Source organism: Fusarium redolens, assembly GCF_020744475.1.
Source record: "Fusarium redolens strain MPI-CAGE-AT-0023 chromosome Unknown BKA55scaffold_37, whole genome shotgun sequence".
Classification (NCBI taxonomy): Eukaryota; Fungi; Ascomycota; class Sordariomycetes; order Hypocreales; family Nectriaceae; genus Fusarium; species Fusarium redolens.
The window spans coordinates 186,230-211,811 of record NW_025763700.1 but is presented as its reverse complement, the minus strand read 5'-3'; the positions used below and the strand labels follow the sequence as shown (position 1 = coordinate 211,811).

Below are 25,582 nucleotides of genomic sequence, written 5' to 3'. Positions count from 1 at the left end.
TGGGGCTTGCATAATAGGCGTTAAACGGCGTCGGCTGCGCAGTTTGCATAGATTTAGCATGTAACCCTCTCGAGCCTCCTACCTGTTGCTAACCAAACATGAGCCAGGACGCAGGGAGCTCTCCACATGCACGATTTAGTCAACAAGGTGTCAGGCATACGGCTTTGCAACGACATGACATGACAATGGCGAACTTTCTGAAACCAGCGCCTACCACAGCAAATAGCTGGACGTTTGAGATTGGTTCAGCATCTTGGCTTGGTTCATCAGAACAAGCCTCCTACCACCGTGTAGACACAATATTACAGTGCAGCCGGCTCCATACGGCAAAATCATTTGTCCACGTTTAGCGTAAATGGCCACCCGCCAATTGAACGCAAGAATTGCCGAACTAATACAGCCAAACCAATCGCACCCACAACGGCACGAGCTGGCGGATTTTGCCATCAGAATGATATCCACTACAGCTGTTGGGTCGTTGATTAATTTATAGATAGTATTTTAACCCTTCCGGCTGTGCTGCGTTGAAGGCTTTACTAGGAAGATTTCATACCCTGGCCCTGCGGATCCTTGATCTCATTCTTTTTGATCCATTTTGCACCTTTCTTCTTCGTTCCGTTAAAGAATCAACATACAACTAAGCTATCTTTGATAGATGGTATTTTCCCTACGATGACCAGCCCCTGTGCGAGTTACTATGTAAGCTTCCATACTTGACTCAAAGTCTAGAGTATTGACCACGAACAGGGCTCTGCCAAGTGCCGCAATAGTGTCCTGATATTTGGTGCCCGGTGCGATTTCTGTTTGGTGCAGTCTTCCTAGACGCAATTGTGTCGTTCCCACGCTAACCCCAAATATGACACTAGACCGCAGGTGCTGGGATGCCTATGAACAACTTGCTGCCTCACCCCTCGACTCCATCCAGCGAATATGCAAACCCCATGAATGAGAACGTACAGACCAATAAGGCAGCTGCTAGTAAGGATGGTATGGCATACTGGAAGAGAGCCTATGCTGCTCCTTGGTCCGTTCAGAAACTTGTTTATCCGGATGAATTGGGGATTCTGAGACAACAATGATAGCATGTTCTTTCTTTCTGATATTTAGTGCTAGCAACAACCACTACCATCGCACTTCCCACAATAGGTCCCGAGCAATCCCATCCACTTAAAGCCTTTGAGGTATCATCTTGCTAGGTAGCCTCGATCGACGTCTAATGAGGGGAAATATTAGAATTGGCTGGGCAGCGGCCATTGAATCAGGCGGCATGGCGGCCGTTTGACATGGTCCTAAATCCATTAAACATGTCTTCGCTAATCTCCGACACCTTAGATCCTTACTGAAAAGGGTTCGTCCCTAACTGTGGAAGGTTGTCTGCTTTCAGACGCTGCATAATCAACCAATCGGCGGTGCTGGTAACACTTAAGGTCCCATAATCCATCCGCGGCGAACTGTCGTGGGTATAATAGGCTGGAGAACAAGCAAGCAGTCCAAGCACAGATTTATTCACCTAATTGATGATGGACTCCTGGATGAGAACATACTTGCAGTTTATAATGCGGCTGTGACGGGGTCCTCAGGCAGTAAACGGTGGCAGTCTACAATTTGAAACAGGAGGAGATGGCCCCCCTCAACTAGCGTTGCTCTTGTACTTCAAAGTAGCGAGACTAGCTTACGAGGCAAATAACCGTATGCTGATAGCATTCTCCAAGACGCCTTTTTTGTTTTTCTTTCTTTTTTACCTGCTGCAACTAATGACATGGTTTTCTATTACCTTCTTGCTTGTGATATGATAATACCATTAACACGACATAGCACGGCGATGCTACGTCATACATTTCCTTAACCCAAGTAAATTAAATTATTATCCACTAAAAAGGTTTCGTTAATGACGTCAAACTAGAGCTTCACATAAGTATTAATTATTCATAGTTTTGATAAACGCAACGGTTAACTTACTAGTGTACATTTATGACGTCAGACGTCACTAGTGCGCCATGAGAAATCTCAAGATTTATTTATAAATGCGGCATGACGCCCTGTTATTACCAGGCCCATGCACCTTAATAGCTTTCTTTACAAATTTAGATAATTCTGCTACAATGTTGAGTGTTTCGGCTTTCTTCCACAACGTCCTCAACTATTTACTTTCATGGGTACATCCAGTATGATAATCTTATTGAATAGAATAAGAGCATTACCATCCAGGACCACCTAATGGATAACCCCACCCAATGGATAACCAAAATTTTGCTCCATCCATACAAAATCCAAATTTTCAATTACACCGTATTCGGCCAGGAATGAAGATACTTGCAAAGTAAGACCTGTACTATATTGCTTTTTTCGTAGAATTTTCATGTCGGTTTAAATTTTCCCCGTTCCGCCTCGTGACCTGGTTCCATAGCCCTTTGAATTCTTTTGCATTTCACCTCATGTACCATATGCGACTCCATCTACTCAAGCTGAGTTTTCACCTAATTTACTCGACGGAACTCCCTCCGCAATGGTTCGTCGTAACTATACCGAAGATGACGTAGCTGAGGCTATATTAGATATCACTGATAGAGGCCTCTCACAGAATGAGGCGTCCCAGAAACGTGGAGTGCCTCAGTCGACCCTTTCTGGTCGACTTTCTGGTCAAGCGAGCAGGAATGAACGTATCCAGGCCCACCAGCGTATTTCTAAGACCCAGGAGGAGACCCTCATTCGTTGGGTGTTGCGACAAGAGTCTTTGGGCTATGCTCTCTCGCACAGCCAGCTCCGTGCCTGTGTCGAGGCCATCCTCAAACAACAAGGCGATAACAAGCCTCTGGGCAAGCACTGGACCACCAGGTTCGTCAAGCGTCACCTACAACTATCTACCAAGCTTGGGAAACGCCAGGAAGCCGCCAGATTTGACGGATTTACTCCGAAGGCGGTCAATTGGTACTTCGATATTCGGGAGACGGAATACGGCTGGATCAAGCCTGAGAACACGGTTAATGTGGACGAGGGCGGCATAATGGCGGGTTTCGGTAAGTCTTCTATAGGTACTCTATGGGTTTCCATAGGCCATAACTAATTTGTTGTCCATGAGGCTTGGACAGCCTCGTAATCGGGAGCTCTGACCCGAAGAAGAAGGCGATGTTAAAAGGCGTCCAGTCTCGCACTTGGACCTCGTTTATTGAGGCTGTCACCGCAACTGGTCGCGCTTTAAAACCGGGAATTATTTTTAAAGGAAAGGAGCTACAGAAGCAGTGGTTTCTTAACGAATTTGAATTGATAGCGGACTAGCACTACATCACATCACCGAACGGCTGGACCGACAACCATATAGCTCTCGAGTGGTTGAAAGACGTCTATCTACCTCAAACAGAGCCTCGTGATGCATCGGATGCGAGACTCATTATCCTTGACGGGCACGGAAGCCATGCACAGGTGAATCTTTCGGGGTTTTCACCGCAAAGTCTCCCGCTATAAGATCGCTGACGAGCATTCAGGATGAGTGGATGGCTACGTGCTTTCTGAACAACGTCTACTGCTGTTACCTACCAGCACATTGTTCCCATGGTTTACAACCGTTAGATAATGGAATTTTTAATGTCATCAAAGGAGCGTATCGGAAAGAACTCCAAAAACTGGCTAGTTTGACCGATTCTGCGCCGGTTGACAAAGTCAACTTTATTCGGGCATACGCGAAAGCCAGAGAGGCGGGCATGAGGAAGCAGATTATCTTATCCGGCTGGAGATTTACTGGAAATTGGCCTATAAATCGTCATAAGGCTCTAACACATCCTGAAATTCAACCGGACAAAGAAAAAGTGGTGGAACGGTTCAAGACGCCGAGCCCTCCTCAGTTGCACTCAGATGATACGCCGAAAACGAGCCGCCAGGTGAGAGATTTGGCCAAACACCGCAGTCGCCCGACCAGGCAGAAGTACAGTAAGATTGCAAAGGGGTTGGAAGCTTTAGAAATGAAGGTGGCCGTTCAGAATGCGCGGATTACTGGCCTCGAGGAGCAGATGGCCCAGGTGCAGCGAGGGAAGAAAAGAAAGGCGGTACCAAACCCGAACCGACGATTCATGGCTGTGGCGGAGGCTCTAACGGCTGGAGAAGTTCTTCTTGGCTCAAAGGAGGTAGAAATAGAGGTGGATGTGGACGAGGAGGTCGAGTCGGTGATTGAGGTGGGTGTAAGGTCAGAGGACGAAAGTGATGACTTTATGGTCGTAACAAAGCACTGCCAGCGCACACGCAGCGGTCGGGAGGTTAAAAAACCACGCAGAGAGTAAAAATTGATCAATTTTATAAAGTTTCTCTCTAAAGCTTCGCTTTTTAATTGACGACCTCGTGTTTTGCGCATGCATTAAAATTTGGATTTTGTGTGGGCGGAGCGAAATTTTGGTTATCCATTAGGTGGGGTTATCCATTAGGTGGTCCTGGATGGTATAGTTAGCGCGCTAATCCCGTAACAGAACGCCCACTGGGGATGGTTGTCTTGCAATCGAAAAGTGAGTTGTCCGTGATCTCCTATCTTGCACACTTTCTTACATACTGTCGCAGACTGGGCAACTCGAGCGGGAGATAATCCTGCTCGGCAAGAAACTCAAGCTCCTCTTCCTGTTCAACCATATCATTGAATGGATCGATACGACACACGCCATGCGACTTTATATGCACAATAAGTCCCTAGAAAAGGGTATGTCTTGGGGTCAGGGCTGCACGTGGAAGATATTAACACGCGAATAGGTAAGAAAGAGGCATCTCCAGCATCCAAGGAGCAAATTAGCAAATTCGTTGATTATTATGGTATCAACATGAATGACTTTGACCCTTCGGGTATTAATGAGTATAACACATTCGAAGACTTCTTCGCCCGAGCGCATAAAGCCGGCTCAAGGCCGATCCACCGGCCTGATGATGCATTAACCGCGGTCGTTGTGGCCGATTCAAGAGTTGTCACGTACGAATCAGTTGCAGAAGCAAAGAAGATTTGGATTAAAGGCCATGATTTTAGCATTACCAATCTCGTCATGGACACACAACTCGGTTCAAAGTACGAAAACGCAGCCGTTGCCAGCTTTCGTCTATCACCACAAGACTATCATCGATACCACTCAGCTGTGACCGGCAAAATCAAATTATTTCGGAGTATTCCCGGCGACTATTATCAAGTCGATCCTGTTGCTTTACAGAGTCAAGTAGATATCTTAACGAGAAATAGAAGGGCGTATGTCATCATCGAGACGGCTGAATTTGGCGATGTCTTGTTTGTCGCCATCGGAGCAACGAATGTGGGATCAGTCGTGTAAGTGCAATTATGCTCCCGAGGCATGTATAGTTCGCGTTCTGACCATATGCAGCATACACGAGCAATTTCAGAAAAGTGGCGTACAGGTCAATAAGGGTGATGAGCTGGGACATTTTGAGTTTGGCGGCTCTTCCATTATTGTCACATTCCAAGTGGAGAGGATTAAATTTGACAACGATCTGTTGCAGTTAAGCAAGCAGCGTATTCAAGTCTCGGTCGAGGTTGGTATGAGCTTGGGTCGTGCAACCCGTTCAACCCGGCGAGGCGAGATGTCTCCCGAACCTACGTATGCTGAAGTTGCAGATCCAAATGCATAATTCAATCTTATCTTCAGGGTGTCCACCAATTGATATAAGTTGCATGTATAGATGGAGGGGCCGATCGGAGCGAACAAATAGTATATTAAGGAGAAAAGAAATTTATTCAGGGGTAAACCCACTCAGTTATTCAACCACCAACCAATCTGTCTTCAGTACTGTTGAAAATACGAGAGATCATTCAAAGAGCCCATGACTCTAGATGGCCTGCAAAATGTATGGGACCTGTACTTTGCGTCGAGGAATAGCCCTTTGCTGGTCTGTGTCAGCGGAACCCATCTACCGACTGGGTAACCCCCAAGGCCGCTTCGGCTATGCAGATGATACATCTATCTTATCTATAGGCGATACAGTAGACGAGACGACCGCTGCGGCATCTGAGTCCATCAAGGATATGGTGCGTTGGGGCGCGACAAACGGCGTCTCCTTCGACACGAAGAAGACCGATGTCATGCACTTCTCTCGCAGTAAACTGAGGACCACCCCGCCGGTATGTCACGGTGACGTCGAGAAACATCCCAAGTCAGCTCTGCGCTGGCTTGATAGCAGGCTATCGTTCAGAATCCATGTAGAGAAGTGGGCGGCGAAAGCGAAGGCAGTGGCCTACCACCTGCGAGGACTAACCAATACGAAACACGGTCCGCTGCCGGGTGCTATCCGAAACGCCGTCAAGGTGTCAGTCGAGCCAGTCCTGCTCTACGGTTCCGAAGCGTGGTACCAGGGCATGACAAGGCCACGATGAAGCCAGCCTACCAGAGACCCGCCATGGAGCAACCAGCATCTCATACAGAGAATGAACAAGGCCTTGAACCAGTCCATGAGAGCTACACTGCCCCTCTGGAAGACGACACCCACCGCCACCCTCCACCGGGAAAGTGGGATACTGCCAGTTACCCAGGTCCTCGAAGCGCGGCGACTCAGGTTCTCCGCACGACTCAAGTCGCTTGACGAGCCATCCTCTTGCGAGTCGAACGCTACCACCCAGTCAGCCCCACTTACCACGATCTCATCAAACGAAGATATCAAATACAGATAGAAAGCAGCTTTAGAACACGTCTTCGACGGATTAGGTCGCCTCGGACCAGTTGAGGTCTTCGATGCCGAAGCTAGAGGGGCGTTAGAAGGCCTAAAGGCCGCCCTAAACCTACAAGAATCAGTATCGTGAAACATCATAAACTGCCTAGACAACCTCGCGGCCGCTACATGCCTTCGAGGCACACCGTCTGTCTCGTCTCAAGACGTCTTCCTTGAGTTTCAGGCTTTAACAGCATCGCATGGAGCCAGACAGGTAGGCTGGGTGCCAAGACACAACGACATCCCTGGCAACGAAGAGGCCGATAAACTGGCCAAAGCAGCATCATCGCTCCCCGAACCCGAAGGGGCTCAGCTAACGCTAGCATACTTGCGAAGGATCGTAAGACAAAAGCCGAAAGAAGCATTCGAGACCTGATCGTCCGCCGCCGCTCCTGAGCAGTATAGGAGACTCAATCTCAAGGCGACCAGAGGCTCTCCGCAGGAGTGAGAGTTTTGGCGAACAGCCTTGCACCAACTGCTGGCAGCGAGATCCCTCCACGGTGATTTCGCCGCATATCACGAGGGATTCGACCATGGCGATGCACGCCTGGTCTGTTCATGCAACCGACGCAAAGCACCGGATCATATCTTCTATTGCCGAAAGGTGCTGCCGCCTCATAGGATTAGGCTCGCCCCTCACTAAATGCAGCCGTCAACCTAGCAATAGGAAAAGACTTCGACAGGTTCGTCGAGCTGTCCAAGATAAGCGCCTTCTTCGACAAGATCTGCCCCCGCCACTAGACGAGACCAACTCAGGACGCACTCGCACCTCTCCTCCTTTCCTTCCCCTTCATACTGTTTTCTTTTGTCTGATCTTCTTACTATTTCAAGGCTCGGCTAGATGAAGGGCGCTGACACACCCTTTATATTGCCGTAACCACTCGAGGGCAGTCCCGAGCTGCCGCGCCCACAGGCCCACCACAGCGTCTCTGACAACAGGCTTGTCTTGCAGCTGCTGTTCCCAGCTGCGCCTGGTCCTCCCGCTGACGGTCAACAGGCTCTATACGATGCGCCGTCTGTACCAATGATATGCTGGATAGTGTGATCTGTTGACGCTTTTGCAGAAACTGCATCTCGATAGGGAAGTCTAATTTCGCGTCGCGAATGACCAATCCTGCCAAAGCCAATAGTATTTTGTAATTAGTGCGTAGATAGATTGCCTTAGCTCAGCACATCCTTTGCCAGGTTGGACTCCCACCAGGATCGCCTTTGTCACCGTTGCTGTTCCTGTTCTTTAATGCAGATCTCATTGAGCATAAAATCGACTTAAAACGCGGGTCAATCGTGTTCATCGACGATTACTCGGCCTGGGTGACGGCCCCGACAGCAGAAGCAAACCGAGCAGGCATTCAGGCCGTCATCGACAGAGCACCGGAGTGGGAGACACGAAGCGGAGCGACGTTTGAGGAGGATAAGACGGTCATCATCCACTTCACGCGCCGTCCCGAACGCACTGATGAAAGCCCGTATACGATCAAAGGCCAAACAATCATTCTGAAGAAAAGTGGCAAGATCCAGGGACTGGTGATGGATTCGGAGTTGCGGTATGAGGAACACATGAAGGAAGCAGCCACACGAGGCCTCCGAGCGGCCATGTGCCTACGAAGGCTGAAGATGTTGACGCCCCGGACGGCGAGACAGTTGTTTTTAGCAACGGTGGCCCCAACAATGGGCTATGCTTCGAACGTGTAGCCCCACAGACGCGGGTGGATGGAGACCAGGTGGCGGAACGAAGCACAGAAGATAGGAGCGCAAGCCATCACAGGAACCTTCAAGACAGTGTCGATGGCTTTGGCAGAAGCTGAAGCTGACATTCTACCTATCGGTGAACCCACTCGCAGGCCGGTATACAGCTCTACGTCAATATGCAAACGCTAACGGAGACACATCCGCTTGCGGCACTCAGGGTGAGGGAGACACAGAGGTATCTGTCGCCATTGACGAAGCTAGCGCTCGCCCACGATGGCGCAGTAGAGCGGATGGAAACGATCGAGCCGTATGCACTATCACCGTGGCATAGGAAAATGATGGTGGAGTATGACTCAGGCAAGGACGCAGTGGCAGACGCAGGCATAAACGACGACGCGACCGATGCCACAAGCGCGAAACAAGTGCTCATTGCGACAAGCGCATCAGCAAGAAACGGCATAGTAGGTATGGGCGGCGTCGTGCGCAACGCCGCCGGCGCAGGAGCACCATGATAGTATCATAGCAAAGTACTCCATCACTCTTGCTCGAAGAGACCAACAGAACGCATACACGGCCGAGCTGGAAGCGGTGGCAGTGGTCCTCAGATGCATGCCTTATGGACTCTGATATCGAGATATGATCGTTGTAACACGAAATCGGTCGGCACTACAAGCGATCGCGATACCTCGACGGCAGTCAGGACAAGACACCATCCGGGAGATCTACCAACGTGTCGATCGACTCGAAAAAGGCGGTAGCACTATTAAGATGCGCTGGGTATCGTCTACAAACGAGCCTTTCACACTTGGAGTAAAAGCGAAGGTGGAAGCACGAAAAGCTGCAGACAGCGGATGCAAAGTAACAAACCCGCTGATACAGGCCCGATCGACCCGGCTAAGAGTACTGTTAGCACAACGCCGACAGCGCATGACACTACCTGAGGGGGTAGGTGGCTACTCGAAGCAGCTCGACAAAGCGCTGTCAGGCAAGCACACGACGATACTGTATGATTCTCTAAAGAGGCGCGAATCCGACATTCTGGTACAGCGGCGAACGGGGATGGCGGGGGTCAACAAGTATCTACACAGGATAGGCGCAACTGAGACAGATACGTGCGACTGCGGTCAAGAAGAAGAAACGGTCGACCACTTCCTCTTCCGATGCCCACGATAGGACAAGCAACGAGAACACATGCGAAACGTCAATCAAGCAATGATAGACAATCTATCTGTCTTTTTAGGAGGCAGACGGAGACAAGTGGAGCCCGAACTTGGGAGCGGTGCGAGCAGCGATCAAGTTTGTGGCAAGCAAGGGTCGTTTGAATACTACACAGACGTAAAAGCATACAAGACATACTGACAAACTAAACAATACAACAAGAACTAATATGAGATAGCCTCAGATAGACAGACCAGGCTTCAGCTACTGGAGATGGGATGCTAAACACTTGAAAAAATATGCCTTCAAGCAGGCCTGGCGCAAGGACAAGCGAGGCTGGTAAGAATAGCAAGATGTAAGTGTTGGCGAAGTCGAAGGGGGGTGAGTTATGGGACCAGAAGTGGGGAAAAAGAATGTAACGAAATCCAACGTCTTGGGCCCTATGAGGCGTATCCTCCTGGGCGTAATAAATTCATTCATTCATTTATTAAGGTCATTTAAACGACTACAACCGCGTAGGATATAATCAAATCAAATCAAATCAAATCAAATCGAGGAACTTTCCGATCATTTCCTGAACCAAAATGAGAGAGGTTGTTTCCTCTTCTCTCTTCTGATTGTAACCCTATTAGAGGGAGCAGGTGGAGGTCAAAGCGCGAGAAAACGAAAGTTCACGCTATGTTTCAGAGAGCTGGTAGCTCACAGTTGGGACGCTGGGAATTATCAAAGCTACGAGAGTATGACATCATCGGTCAATCAGCGCCGTTCTACCAATGCCGACAGCTTTCTGGTGTCCTCTGTGGCCTGGGAGGGGGCTTGTTGCTGGGTTGTTGCACTGCAGCATACGGATAGAGCGGTTGCAGAGGTTTTTGCGCAGCTAGGGTCCTCCTTGTCGCGAGGACTATGACGAGGTGACAAGCTTTCTTGTGCGACAGGGTTAAATACATGTTAAAGGGAATTCGTTTTCTAGGGAACCCTATGACCGCCCGTTCTCTTACAACGCCACGCGAAAACGGGGGCGTGTGTCTCGCTAAACACCTTTACCTGACGCCTGGCGGAGCACTCATCGTATCCTGGGGTACAGGGGGACTCCCGCACTCTTCTCCCTGCCCAATGGTACCCTGTATCTTGCGCCCCGGGCTGCTTCACTTTATATTACTTTTCACTGGGCAGTGCAAGCACCAGACTGGCCAGGAATTTAAGAAGGGTATCGACCTCACTCTTCCCCACGAGGAGGTTGTTGATCATTCTTACTAACAACTCATGAAGAAACTATTGACACTCGCCATCGCCTCTTTCCAGATTGTGCTTCCTTGCAATACGTCCCGCATCACTCAACTCTCTCATACAACTACTATCACTGCCAGTCGATATTACTCAACACTCAACACTACTAAACATCACAAGCTGAGCCAATCATACTCAGCTTTCTTCACAACTATTCGAAGCTACTCAAATTATGCTACACCATAGTCAACATGCCTACTCAGCGGCCTTCGCAACTCCCTCCTTGCCCCGGACCGCCTCCCAGTCGGCCTCTGCCTCCTCTGCCCAAGTAAGGCTAAGCAGGTGGACAACTCCAGCGGCGGTCGAACAGCAAACTACTCTCGTCGGCTCGACTTTTAGGAATCATCGGCTTTAGCCTCCGCCTTTTATAATAGCATGACTCATGGCTTTTACCAGTTCTAGCAGATGCAGCAACCTCTCGTCCTCGGTTACACAAGTAATGGACAAGGTTCGCTGCGGTCTCGTTAGGGATTCCCGATGGCGCGCACGCGCATAGTGCACATGCGAGTCTCGCAACTCCAACACAACTCCAACCCGTTTCCGCATGCACCTTATTAATCACAACTAATATTGGGTTCTTGTGAGCTGGTCTTGATCTGGTCAGTCATCTACCAATAACACCGCCCCTGACCTCATCGATTCGGCCGTCGAATCAATCTACCTATACCGGATCGTCACAAAACCGTCCTGGGCCGCTCAGCCAACCCAGGTGCTCACGGCCCGACCACATGGCCGACCTCTTAGAGACACACCCTTCTTTCATCATTTTTGGCAGTACCGGCCAGGCTCTCTTAACTTTACGTCTTTGCGTGCACCTCTCATCTGGACCTGCCTTGCACCACTGCCTCATCTGCCTGAGAAGATCATCAGCAACCTCCTCTGTATCCCCGGCAAGGCCGTCCGAATCTTTGCCAAAAAAAAAGCGCCCACATAACAAGATTATTTGTATAGCCTATATAGCGAAGACGGCGCCATACTTTCTCAAAGTTAAAGTCAGCAAACAGCCCTCAAGACATCTAGTCCTCGATAATTACAAACTCCGGAAGGACCGCCTTTACCTGTTCTGCAGTCCCAAAACTGTTGTGGCCGGTAGACTACTCAGGTGGGTCAACTAGGAAGGTCCGGAATGTGTTGGCGTCAATAAAGCGTACGACAAGCCGTAGGGCATATTAGCTTCTTAGTATCATTACTTTCATTCCTTTTAAAGTTACTTCTAAGTCGCAGTGTCCTCCTAGTCCTAGCTCAATCTTCTGAGATTCAACTATGACGACGATTCAGCCTCAAATGACCTAGCAGAAAGTGATACACGTTTTACGCCCTAAACCCTAATTTTACCGTCTATTTTGATCGGCAGTCAATATGCTTTTTCGGTGGTCGGAAGGAGCCGCATTCCGTAAAATCGCGGGGAAAAATACGGCACTCGACAGCTGCAGAACTAGCTGCTTGTGCGGAGGAGTGGAGGAAACCTCCTGCAAAGTCTGGATAGAGATTTGAAGGGAAAATTAGAGAAGCATCACAGCGTAACCTTATTCACAACTTCTTGTTCATTCCGTGCTACCCTATTAGCCACGGAAAAATCCGTCGCTTTAGAGACTTGAGCTGTTCGCTTCAGGCCTATATTTGCAAGCTTCTGAGTTTCACTCCGTCATATGCTTAAAGTTGGCCATGGGAGTCGTTAGTTACAGCACTCTTCTGTAGCTCAAGTGCCGAGGCTGGTGGAGGGATCAGAGCGGGAACGCACGGGCCGTGAGTCCTAGTCAACCCAAAGTCAGCCGGAACTATGTAACGTGGTTGATAAGCATGCGACGCAGATAAGCATGCGACGCACTTTTTTTACCCTTTAAGCTAGAACTTGCTTTAAATCCACCACAAACTATCTAATCAATTAAAACTACTTACTATACTCTTCCCCAAATGTCTCAATTACTACCCGACAGGTCCTTGCATTATGCCCGGCCTTGCCGCATACACCACAACGCCGACCAGCCGGTCGCTCTGACCGGGCCCGACCACCACTTCTAGATGATTCGGCCACTACCTGTGTATCAACATCCATCTGATCAATTACTTGTGATGCATCCTCTACAGTCATGGCCCCTCCTTTCTGTAATCTAGTCCTTTTTGCCCTCCGGCGCCGGCTTAGTATCTCATTTGCATCTCGAAGGTTTCGGACCTCAGCCCTTAACAAGGTAACCTCATGCATAACTGCCTTTGTTGCTTTAGTATTAGACTTTAAAGCTTCAATAATTGACTCTGGGGAGCTGCTTTTATGTCTTTTAATTCGTTTTTCAAGGTATTCAGACTGAGATTGGGCCTCAATTGCCGTCTTTGGCGTCTTTGAAACCCATGGGGTCGAAGGTTCAGCAGCCTCCCCGGGAGGCGTTGGAGTCCGTAACTGCACATCAAGCTTTGAGATAACATTTTCCGGGTCAAAAGGAGCAAGCCCGGCTCCTTTAAAACCTCCCTGGATATTACTTTTTGTAAAAGTAGCTTTAAAAGCGGCGTAAAAGGCGGGAAAGAACTCGGCCTTCGAAATGTGAGTTATAGAGCATCTGATCAGATACTCAATTTCTCGACCATATGCCTTTTTCAGCGGCCCAAAGCACCCAACGTCAAGAGGTTGGAGTAAGTGAGACGCATGAGCAGGCATACAAAGCGTGATAATCTTGTTCTCCTCGCAATATCTCTCAAAATCGGCAGAGTGATGGCTTTCGTGACCATCAAGGATCAGAAGACGATAGGGACCAGTTGATCTATTAGTTGTAGACCGATCAAAGTGCTTTAGCCAATGGAGACCTAGCTGGTTATTTGTCCATCCATTTTGGCTCGTTGCAATAACCCAATCGCCTGGGAGGTTGCATTCTCGGTACCAATTCGCAAGGTGATATTGGCCTGCACCAATGATAAACGGCGCGATCGATTGACCTTCCGCATTGATCGCCTGGATCACTGTAATCCATTCCCGGTTTCCAGGCTGTACTGATTTTGGCCTTCCTTGCCTTTCTGAACCTGTAACGACCATTCCAGCCATAATAGCGCCCATCATAAAGCCAGTCTCATCAAAGTTCCAGATATCATCTGATCGGATACCGTACTTCGCGATTGTGTTCTGTACGAGCCTAAACCAGCCACGAATAATAGATAGATCTTCGCATTTGGCTCTCTGATAGTCATATTTCCGAAATAAACGCGTCTTTAGCTCTGGTTGTCGCTTGACGAAGTTGTGAGCCCAGCGCTTGCCAACAGGTGACGCGTCGCGGTCAGCAAGAAGAGAATTGGCCATTTCTTCCACAAAACGCAGTCGCGAGGGAAACCCTCGCGAATCTAGGTCAAGAATGAATTGGACTATTATCTGCTCTTCTAGATCAGATAGTTTCCGCGATTTCGGGATAAAATCGCGTCGCGATTGAATGCCATTTCTACGGCGACGTAGCCTAGGCTCAGAGATCTCGTATATCTTTGCAGCGCGTCGGGTACTTAATTTTGGGTCATTTTGAAGGGCCTGAAGGGCAAGGAGGGTTCTGGCTTCATTTGAAGATTGTGACATTGTTAATGGTTGACAAATATCTAATCAGATAAAATCTATAATGTAAGAGGGAAAAGTGCGTCGCATGCTTATCTGCGTCGCATGCTTATCAACCACGATATCTCCTTAGTTACGCGAGGGCCTCCAATGGGTCACGAGCAGGGATCGTATCTAATCAAAAATGATCGCAACGAAAGGTACTTCTTTTGCTACCTAAATCCTATACTGTTAGAAGTCAAAGCAGTTCCCCAAGTAGCTAATAACTAAATCAACTTTAGTAGAGTTGATTTTACAGTCCCACTTTAAACCTAGTAGGGTTAATTAATGCCAGGATGGAGTTGATTTTGTATTATTCTATATATAGAAATTATTAAGCTAATCGAAACCGGGTTTAGCACAAAGCACAGTAGAACGCATCGTATAAATTACACTTTAAAAGCTACCGTCTTTAATAAGCTATTAAAAATCCAATTTAAGCTAAAAATAGTTATTTACGCGGAGCGGGCCGGTATGCCTAACAACCGCTTGATTCTGACATGGTTTGCGGGGTAAAGCGTGTCACCTCACTACTGAGGAAACATGCGAGAGCCAATGATAGCCCATTCGGTCCCCCACACTGCCATGCCGCAATTCTCCTCTCGCACCACTGACTCGCCGAGCGCTTTTAAATTACTCGCCTGCACTTGTTCGTCTGCCACAAATGCCACTGAGCGCCCGATGGCCCTGAGCTTCCATCGCTGCGTGGTCAGCTGCCCGCCCTCAAGCCCTGTGTAGTCGGTCTATGTTGAGGGGCTTTTATGGCTGCAGCCAGCCAGGCAAGCCGTTTTTGGGCTTTCGACAGGGTTTGCATCAAAACCGAAAACGGCCATGGACCAAGGTTGTTTGTTTTCTCTTTCCTCAGAAGGAATAACCACTGTTGTCCATCTAGCCGCCTAGCGCCCACTCCACGGCAGAGCCATGCCTTGAATTCTTTGGGAACGGGCTAAACGGCACTAGAGCAATGTGAGCAAGATGATCCAAATCAAGGCCATTTTTAGCTTCTATCTTTCCAGGAGAAACAGCAGGCATCTAGGCCGGGGTAAACTTGATCATGTCCTTGTATATAAAGCCATCATGCAGTATGTTCTCTTCCATTTTAAAATTAAGCCAATCAAGCCGCTTCCTACTTATTTGCGGCGACAGGGAATTAGTACCTAAAACCATGGAAGCGAGGGACTGCTTGTAGCGTTCGTAGACTTTTGGACACTAATTTTAGTTTGCTCATAACCTAATGACTTATCGGTCCTTCTCTAGCGTCTTTATAGACCGCCGTTCAGTTTCCCTCCCATTGTGCCGTTTCTCCCGTGCCTCCCGTTTCTGCCGATACTCCCGTTACTGCCGTTCCCTTCCGCCTCGCTCGTGCCCTCCAAATTTAGTACCGTCTTTCACATCTTCAAGTTAGACTATCTTCCTGATGGGCTCACGCCCTCAGTTACTGTGGACGTTAAAACTTTAAGTTGCATCCTCCATTGGTTTATGTTCAAAATCAAGGTAATCCGGCTAGTCAGAGTCCTGGACTGGCAGTAAAGCTGTTATTAAGAGCCATTTGAATACTGTCATCACTAACTCATAGTTTGTTCTAAAGTAGAATCAGTAGTACGAAATCTTGTAAAATGGCTCACGTTAGTCCGATTTGACTTTTGTTCGTTTTCTGATGTACTGTACATCCTACTTCAAGACATCGACGATCCTACTTAGCCCTTCCATTAGTGTCACCTTATTAACTGAAAACACAAGTCTAAACCAGCCACTATCCTCAGCTCCAAAGCTTGACCCAGGAGCTACGAAGACCTTTCGCTCGAGCAGTAGCTGCATCACTCGATCCTCAGCGTGTGCATGCTCCTGTTCAGGATGGTTCTGACAGTAAGCCTCTCCAAGATTAGCCCACAAGAAGAAGCCTGCATTTGTTCCCCTCGCATAACGGATACCATGCTCAGTTGCCCAGGATGTTATCAGCCTGTAATGCTCTGCGAGTTTTGTCCTGTTCTTGTCCAGATAGTCATCAACCCAAGCCTCGTCTTCGAGTACATTCGCAAAGGCGTGATCAGCGAGAGAAGAGCTTATACTGTATAAGGCACCTGGAACAAGTGCTTTATGCAATAAATGGTTGCTCTGGGAAACGACGCATCCAATCCGAATGCCGTTGGACCCAAAATCTTTCGAGACACCCCATACCACGTGCATCAGAGACGGGTCAATGATGCCTGTAGGATCTATAGATAGACAGGAGGTAAAAGGCGCTGCTTGTGCATCCTCGTCTGTCCATGTCGATAAGGCGTAGACTTCATCGCTAATCAGGTGAATTTGATGTTTCTGACAAAATTGCATGAGTCCGATCAAGGCATCTTTGGAATAACAGCGCCCCAGGGGGTTGTGCGGGTTGCAGAGAAGAATGCCAGCAATCTTCTTTCCTTGGGCTTTGGCTTCTTGAAACTTGGCATCGTACTTGTCGACGACGTTCACGCAGAAAGGATCAACGCCATGGCATGGCACCTGTACCACCTCTGTATCAACGCGAAGGCCAAAAGTTGGTATGAACGCGCGAAAGAGAGGTCTAGTGATGAGGAAGCCATCCCCTTGATCTCCAACTGCCCAGGCGATATGTTCGATAGCTGCGCTACAGCCGTTGGTAATGGTGATGTGGTCCCATTCGATGTTTTTATGAGGGTGTAGATATTTGATGAAAAAGCGTGCGAATGCAAGCTTTAACCGTTTTGATCCAGTTGTACCGTCGCCATAAGTCAAAGCTCGGGGTTGAGGGGAGATGTTATCAGTGATGTGTTTCAATAGCTCATCTTGCATGAGGACATTCTCTGCCATGCCCAAGCTCACGAAGCCTGAAGGGTTGGTCGTAGGATCCCAAAGGTTTGCTGTGACGTCCCACAAGAGCGATCCGCCTTTGTTGTCGGCTGTTGCTTGACCGCGATTGGAGAGCGTCATATTGACAAAGGAGGGCGTTAAGAAGCCGGTATCGCTTGAGGGGGATGTAGTTTAAAAGAGTGAGGCGTCTACAATATTTGACTGTTTCGGCCCTGAAGCAGATGGTGCCCGGAAATTATCGGAGTCACTTGGCCGAGGTTTGGGCTCGGTGCTACTTTTGTAGCCATGGTGAGTATGTGAACGCACCATACTGACTAAAAATGCGTGAAAGGTGGAGAGATCGGTTCTAGAATCAAGGCGCTTTTTCAATTAGTGGGTCTCCGCCCTCCAACAACAAGCGTGTGTAATAAATTTCGTCTCCCAACCACTCTGAGGATGAGAAGAGCAAGCTTGAGATTGCCTTTCTTATACAAAGATAGTTATAATGTTACGCAATTCTTCAATATCCGACTCAAACACGCTCCCCCTAGAAAACGACGCCCTATCTTCCGCGCCGGCAGATGGGGACGAGCGCCATGCCCTTGTTGATGTCAACCCTCGTGGGTTTTACATACGGCATCCTCCAAAGCCTCATATACTAAATGATTCCATCACGCCGGACGATCTCCTTTTTCATACTATTCACATGGGAGCGGCGGTTGTAGACCCTGTCAGATGGAAGCTTGTTGTCACTGGACTGGTGAAAAAGCCCTTCTCTCTTTCACTGGATCAGCTCAAACGCCTACCTCATAAATCGGTCACTTCTTTTCACGAGTGCTATGGCAGTCCACTCAAACCTCCAACGGAAGCAGTGTGGCGCATAGGGAACGTTGTCTGGACTGGCGTCCCTCTCTCATACATTTTATCACTTGCTTCGCCACTCCCTGAAGCTCATTATGTGTGGTCAGACGGGCTTGATAATGGAACTTTTGCTGGTGTCTCAGCAGATCGTTACCAAAAAGACCTACCAATGGATAAAGCCCAAAGCCCAGAAGTTCTGATAGCTTACAAGATGAACTGGGAGCCCCTAACGAAAGAGAGGGGAGGCCCGGTCAGGCTCGTTGTTCCTGGGTGGTTCGGCACAAATTCTACCAAATGGCTTTGCCGGCTAACGCTGGAGGACAGGAGGGCTGAAGGACCATATACCACAACCTTTTACAACGAGATCGATCCCGGGGACCCCAAAGGGATCAAGAAACGGCCAGTATGGAATATAGAAGTGAACTCAATTATTGTGCGCCCTGAACCGGACGCCGTATTGGTGGGCTCAACAGTGATGATAGAGGGTTGGGCGTGGTGTTTTGAACCGGTAAAAAGTGTTTGCATTTCTTTCGATGAAGGGGAAAGTTGGATTGCAACTGATGTTGAAACCAGGAAAGACTTTAGCTGGCAGAAATGGAAGATAGAGTGTGATCTACTGAGCGGCTCATACTTAGTCATGGCTCGGGCTGAGGCCACATTGGGTCACATGCAACCACTGTATGGGAGACGGAATCATGTACACAGAGTGAAATTTTCTATATCTGAGCATACAGAATAGGGAATATAGTACATTTATGCAATAAAATAGTTCTATGAAACTTAAGGATATTATTAAACATTACCATGCAGTACCCCTCACTCGGTCATACCCTTTTACCGGTCAGCAAAAAGAAATTTCCCCATACAAAATGTCCAATTTCATTTACACGGTGCTTGCCCAAAATTAAAGCTATTGGCATGGGATGATGTGTGTATTATTAAGAATTTCATGGCATTTAATATTACCACATTAATTTTTCGATCATGTATGCGGTATAGTCGCATGGCACTAATGCAAAAGTTCTACAGATACCTCCCTCACAAACCCACCTCGGCGAAGCTTTATCGAACCTTTATCTACACCAGCCTTCCATAATTGCCCTGAAAATGCCTCAATTATCTTAATACGGAGCATGAAGTTATAGAGGTTATACTAGACGTCACAGATAACAGCCCCTCGCAGCACCAGGTCGCCCAGAGTCGCGGCATCCCTCAGACGACTCTTTCAGAATTATTATGAGGTCCACCGTCTAAGTCTCAGGTCACCCAGCCTACTATGCTATATATCCAAGTCCTAGGAGGCTAGGTTAGCCACTTGAATACTTCGATGAGCGGCCTTGAGCGATGCTCCTTCTCGCAGCCAAGTTCGCGCCATCTCGCTGCCGGCTTTCAGACAAGAAGGCCGGGAAAGGGCTATCAGTGTACACTAGATAGGCAGGCTCATGAAATGTCATCCAGCCATCCAGACGAAGATAGGGAAACGCCAAGAGGCCTCGAGATTCAATTATTTTACACCAATGGCCGTCAATTGGTACTTTGATATCTGGGAGAGCGAGTATGGCTGGATCAAGTCGGGAACCACAGTTAATGTTGACGAGGGCGGTATCATGGGTGGATTTGATGAGTAATTGACGTTTTCGATGCTGCAGTTAATTCATTCATTTAAATCGAGGCTTGTATTCTCTAGTTATTGGAAGTAGTTACCGCAAGAAGTGGGCCTCCATCGGAGGCCCTTAGTCCCGCGCTTGGACTAACTTTATTGAAGCTGTCACCGCAGACGACTACCTTCTGAAACAAGGGATCATTGCAAAAGGTAAAAGAGCTTCAGCAGTAGTAGTTTATCAAGAAGTCTGAGAAGATAGCCGACTGGCAGTATGTCACTTCTGACAACGGCTGGATAGACACCCATATGGCAGTTGAGTGGCTCCAACAGATCTATCTACCCTCAACCCAGCCAGAAGATGAGTCTAGCGCCAGCCTTATTCTACTAGACGGCCACAGAAGTCATGTATGCGCAAGTATCTAGCTGGTCGGGATCATGAATGTCGCTGATCCAAAAACCAGGAGAAATGGATAGGCTACCTGCTTTTTGAACCACATATATCTTTGGTTCCTGCCGCCTCGTTGCTATCATAGTCTCCAAACGCTGGATAATGGCTCTCTCAAGGCCTCCAAGACTATTTGAAGTCCAGGAATCCAAAACAGCCTCGCTGAGTGCAAGGATAGCCAGTTTGGAGGTGGAAGTCGGCCATTTGAGAATAGGAAAGAAGAGAATGGCTATGCCTGATCCCAACAAGAAGTCCATGACACTAGCCGAGGCTCTAGCTGTTGATGGAACTATTCCCGAGCCAATTCAAGCAACTGAAGAGACAGGGACTGTGGAGGATGTGATCGAGATGGGAGGGCAGCAGGAAGATGTAAGCTCAAATTGGGAGGCGGAAGAGCTACCCGTCGTACGCACACGCACAGGCCGGGAGGTAAAAATACCGAGAAAATATTAAAATATATTGAAATTTCGTCTGAATTCTGAAAATAAGCTTATTTTTACTATTTTTGTTAGTCTTTTCCCATGAGGTTGAAAAAGTGCATTTTGTATGGGGAAAATATTTCTTTTGCTGACCGGTAGAGCGGTATGACCGAGTGAGGAGTACTGCATGGTAGAGAACACAATCACCAAGCATGGTATCTGATTAGATGAACTCTATAACTTTAACGAGACTGGCTTTCTTATGGGTATGATTGCTAGCGGAATGGTCGTTGCAGGAACAGACAGGCGTGGAAGGCCGAAATCAGTGCAGCCCGGAAACTGGAAATAGGTTACAGTTATCCAGGCGATCAATGCGGAAGGCTAGGCGATCGCGCCGCTTATTATAGGTGTCGGCTAATATCACCTTGCCAACTGGTACCGGGAAAGTAACCTCCCTGGCGATTAGGCTATTGTAATACCTCTAAATAGCAGAATGCGCGGATTACTGGCCTCGAGGAGCAGATGGCCCAGCTGCGGCGAGGAAAGAAAAGAACGGCGGTACCGAACCCGAACCGACGATTCATGGCTCTGGCGGAGGCTCTGGCTGCTGGAGAAGCTCTTCCCGACTCAAAAGAGGCGGAAATAGAGATGGTTGTAGATGAGGAGGTCGAGTCGGTGATTGAGGTGGGTGGCAGGTCAGAGGACGAAAGTGATGACTTTATGGTCGTAACAAAGCACTGCCAGCGCACACGTAGCGGTCGGGAGGTCAAAAAACCATGCAGAAAAATTGATCAATTTTATAGAGTTTCTCTCCAAAGATTCGCTTTTTAATTGACGGCCTGGTGTTTTGTGTACGCATCAAAATTTGGATTTTATGTAGGCGGAGCGAAATTTTGGTTATCCATTAGGTGGGGTTATCCATTAGGTGGTCCTGGATGGTAGTACAGTAGGATGGTCAAAGTCGATAAGCTTCTGTCGATAACACTGCTGCTCAAGCTCGTTAAGCTTCTTGGGTAGGTTTCTTATAGTATAGTTCATGGGATGCCATGGCCGACTCTGGCAGATTGCCGATCCTCAAGCAGCATACCTGGAAATGCTCCAGCAAGACCTGGCTGAGGCTATCACCAAGTACGATTCGGCCAAGCAGAGTCTGGATCAGATCTCAACTCGACTTCATGATGCACGAGCTGTTTGCTATTTGATCGATCTCGACGATGCCATTCGGCAAAAAGCCTCTGCTCAACGTCGCGTCCAAACTTTAGTAGAGCAGGCCGAAGTCCATCATCATCATCACCGCCTCCGCATTCAAGAAGATATTAGTAGATGCAGTGATCGAACTGCCAGATACATGAGAGACTCGTTTGCCCATTGCTTGACAGCCATTGAAGCCCTTAAGCATGATCAGCGTGAAGCTCAACGTGAGTTTACTGCCTGCGATGCAAGCGAGCGTGAGGCCCAGGAGAGCGTGGTCAATTTTGAAGCCCACATGAAAAGCCTCCTGGATCAAGAGATGGGACAGAGGATGGACAGGGAGCAGGCTGAGCTGGAGATCAATGCTTATCCAGCAGCAATTGTCTTGGCTGATGCTGGACCGGTTAACGGCTCTGGGCTATGACGGGCTGAATCAGTTGATTAGTCTTGGTGAGGATGTCGAGATGGACGATTAGATTGCTTGGGTGGGTGTAATGCTATACCGGAGTATGATTTGGGCCAAAGGCTAAACAGACATAGTGTTTTCGGTGAAACTACATCCTTAACTACCGTCAGAGTTTTTATACTTTAGCTAGGGGCGGAGTTATTGATTTTTGAACGGCTTTGCATTATTCTCTAAGTTATTCTAAAGCTTTTTGTCTATTCTATAAGTCCCGGTGATGATGTTGTTGTGGTGTTAAGAATGGGTCGGTCTGCAGGCCTTAGCAAGTAGTAGGAGTATCCGCCTGGTTGATGCCCCAGTCCACAGTCCGACCTGACCCCAATAAGTTCTGAGTTATACAATGCTAGAAATAAAAACATAGTTTACCTAGTCGTGATTTCACTACTCTACCAGTCTAAGCTAGGTGCTAAAGAGGAAAACATATCAATTGCCTCAGCCCTCCAAATGTCTTGTTGCAGTGAGACTCCATTCTCAGCGCTAAAAACCAGGTTTCTTGGGTTGTCCCGGGAGTATACTGGCCACCTTACTTTCAAATCGGACACTGCTTAACATTAGCCGGCTTTCTTTAAAAACAGGCGCTTTCTCCAAAGCACTTAATGGTAGGAATAATTAACTATGGCAGGGGAGACTTACCATAGTGAAAGTTAGGTGATCCTGTAACCACGAAGCTGATCCACATACGACTCATAATTTCAGCTAGCTTCAAATACTTCTGCCTCTTCTTAGGCTCAGAAGGGAAAGGGTCGGTATCCCAACCAACGGCTTTGGTATTAGCAAAGGTAAATGGAATTTCCTGAAAGTGAGCCACGCCGAGTGTTTCGAGGTCCAGGTTGGCAGGCGGAGTGTCAAAGAAATAACTATAGCTTGGCGTGCGGTAATCAGCCCACTTCTGGCTGGCGAATCGTCGACCAGCCGTAAAGAGAGCGTCTCCAAGCCAGAGGCTTGTCTTTCCATACTGGGCTCCTAGCTGTGGGCCTGGATTAGACAGAATTGATCCCAAGCTTGCAGGAGAGGGCCTATCGACTTCCATCTGATACAACGTGGACCAATTGGCCAAGGCTGCTTCTTCCACGGGTCGCCCAAGAAGTCCCTTGACGGACGCCAAAAACTCATCATCAGAGTTTACTGTTAAACCAAGTAGCTGCGTAAAAGACGTGCCTTCATTTCGGTTAGACCCAGTCAGGAGAGGAACTTTAACGAACGATCCCGACTCGAGAAGACGTGAGCCAGTTGACGTAAAAAGCTCACCATCGACGACCCAGGCCGTAGGAAGCATCTGACTGACTCTTCTCAGCGCCTCGCCGGGAACAGCACGCAGACATGATAGCTGATCTTTCGCCTCAGTACAGCCCGTTTCCTCTAGTACTTTGTTCGAGTAGGCCTCCGTCTCAGTTGCGTTGCGATATGAAGACGATGATAGAGGACCTCCGCTTTGCGCAATAGCGCCGCTGAAAAGCCCCTCGTTCCGACCTCCATAAGCGATGAGATGCTGACCGACAGAAGAAGCGCCTGCAGATTCCCCAGCAATAGTGACTCGCGAAGCATCGCCGCCGAAATATGCTATGTTTTCCTGTACCCATCGAAGCGCCTGGCGTTGGTCGTGGATGAAGACATTCGGTGGCCCAGCCTTTGCTGCAGCCGGCCCGTTCATCATGCCAAAAACGCCCAGGCGGTAATTAAAACTGACAAAGATGATAGGCGTGCCCATCTGAACTGACGTCTCGACTAAAAATGAGCCATTGTATCTGGGATCCCCTGCGCTACCCTCAACCCAGGCGCCGCCGTGAATCCAGGCAAAGACCGGAAGCTTGCGAGACTTGTTGATGCCAGACGGACGGATGATGTTAATATGGAGGCAATCCTCGCTCATGGGCGCAGACGTGTTCTGGCTGAATCCTACGAGTCCAGCAGAGTTGCCTAAACACAACGGTCCATATGACTTGGCTGATTTGATCCCCTTCCAAGGCTTTGGTGGCTGAGGCAAGCTAAATCGAAGGTTTCCGGTCGGGCTCGCTGCGAATGGTACGCCGAGGAATGCATCTTGATGGCGGACTGAGTCATATGAGCCTGCTAATGTTCCATTTCTGATATTGACAATGGGAGTAGAAATGTGTGTTGTTGGAGTAGCCCAAGAAAGTGGTGCAAGGAAAGGGAGAGCCCACAGTATGTGGAAAATGAGCTTCAGAGCACGCTGCATTTTAGCAGTATTTAGACTGGTTAAAGTATATAGAGATAGATGCCCAAGTGTGAGGAGTTGAGGACCTTGACTTTAAGGAATCGTGCTGCATTTATATAATTACGGCAAGCTAAACTACAAAATCGCAAAGCGGCAGATGACAACGGACTACGGAAAAGTGTGAAGTGCGCGCCCTTACAAATCAGCCTCGACATGTAAAAAGATCCGAACACAGATGCGACCGCTATTTAGATTAGCTTGATCCAAAAGTTTCACAAACGCAATATCAGGAAATTGCGGCATAAGCTACCTCCACCTTACCTCAGACATTAATCAGCATTAGTCGCCCCACTGCCAAATTTCCATCAATTACAGTATTTCCTATTTTAGCTTTAAAAGGAAATCTAGGCATGCATAAGAACATAGCACATGACAATAAGACCACGATACTCGCATCTTAGGACTGTAGTTAATTAAGACCATAGGTAGAATGAACTGGTCATAATACATATCCTTCAATACATTTTGAACAAGGTGTGTGTGTTTGTGTGTTTCTCTTTCTGGCCATCAACCAGTCTCCATCTCTTTGAAACAATGATTTCCTCAGTTAGTTCTCAACAATCAGATTTGTCATAACCAAATTACAAGGCTAATCTTAATCTTGCACTTCAGGCCCTTCAAGATAAACCAAAACTAGGTATCCCACGCGCCGCAGAGATCTATAAAGTCAATCGTAATAACTTACGTCGCCGCCAGCAAGGGGTTTAATACGGAAGCTATCTGACCTTGAAAAAGAGACTCTTCTTGAGTTTATTATCGACCTAGATTCGCGAGGATATCCCCCGCGACTGCGTGGTATTGAAGAAATGGCTACTCGACTGCTTAATAACCACGATGCATCTCTAGTTGACAAGCGATGGGCTATTAATTTCATTCAGCAGCAACCAGACCTTAAGACGTGTTTTCAGCGGAGGATATACAACAGATTTAAATACAAGAGAACCCTGCATATATCTCACTCGATACCACCCACGAGGCTTGTAACCCTGTCTTAGTGCTACTGCGTCTGATTAATCTGTCGTCCGAGATAGACCCCGGTTAAATTGCGGCTCAGTGAGTTTTCCTGGCTGACCGCGTCGGTCACTCCGGACGTTGAGCGCTACCACTCCAGAGCCAGGATGAATGGATCTCCATGCGCAACAGAGGGGTTCTGGTCTAATGAAAAAGAATACACTGCTGCGAGTT

General features: G+C 48.2%; 5 protein-coding genes across 5 annotated transcripts; 3 read left to right on the top strand and 2 right to left on the bottom strand.

Moving 5' to 3' along the window:
• Positions 1-672: 672 nt before the first annotated feature.
• BKA55DRAFT_698516 (uncharacterized protein) lies at positions 673-1,079 on the top strand (the record flags this gene model as incomplete). The annotated part of the gene is made up of 3 exons (XM_046200525.1): positions 673-699; positions 748-807; positions 867-1,079. The coding sequence occupies 3 exons, from the start codon at positions 673-675 to the stop codon at positions 1,077-1,079; spliced, it is 300 nt and encodes a 99-aa protein (XP_046041067.1).
• A 3,372-nt stretch (positions 1,080-4,451) lies between these two features.
• On the top strand, positions 4,452-5,745 carry BKA55DRAFT_721113 (phosphatidylserine decarboxylase-domain-containing protein; the record flags this gene model as incomplete). Its single annotated transcript, XM_046201006.1, has 4 exons — positions 4,452-4,490; positions 4,543-4,678; positions 4,711-5,287; positions 5,343-5,745. Coding segments are annotated over 4 exons (1,017 nt in total), but the record flags the coding sequence as incomplete, so codon positions are not given.
• Positions 5,746-16,048: 10,303 nt separating this feature from the next.
• Positions 16,049-17,442, bottom strand: BKA55DRAFT_744646 (pyridoxal phosphate-dependent transferase; the record flags this gene model as incomplete). Its single annotated transcript, XM_046201602.1, has 1 exon — positions 16,049-17,442. Exon 1 carries the CDS (start codon positions 17,318-17,320, stop codon positions 16,049-16,051), a length of 1,272 nt encoding a protein of 423 aa, XP_046041065.1. The 5' UTR covers positions 17,321-17,442.
• A 168-nt stretch (positions 17,443-17,610) lies between these two features.
• Positions 17,611-18,779, top strand: BKA55DRAFT_681828 (Oxidoreductase, molybdopterin-binding domain-containing protein; the record flags this gene model as incomplete). Its single annotated transcript, XM_046198274.1, has 1 exon — positions 17,611-18,779. Exon 1 carries the CDS (start codon positions 17,685-17,687, stop codon positions 18,777-18,779), a length of 1,095 nt encoding a protein of 364 aa, XP_046041064.1. The 5' UTR covers positions 17,611-17,684.
• Positions 18,780-22,358: 3,579 nt separating this feature from the next.
• BKA55DRAFT_681827 (Alpha/Beta hydrolase protein) lies at positions 22,359-24,358 on the bottom strand (the record flags this gene model as incomplete). Its single annotated transcript, XM_046198273.1, has 2 exons — positions 22,359-22,504; positions 22,795-24,358. The coding sequence occupies 2 exons, from the start codon at positions 24,356-24,358 to the stop codon at positions 22,359-22,361; spliced, it is 1,710 nt and encodes a 569-aa protein (XP_046041063.1).
• Positions 24,359-25,582: the final 1,224 nt, after the last annotated feature.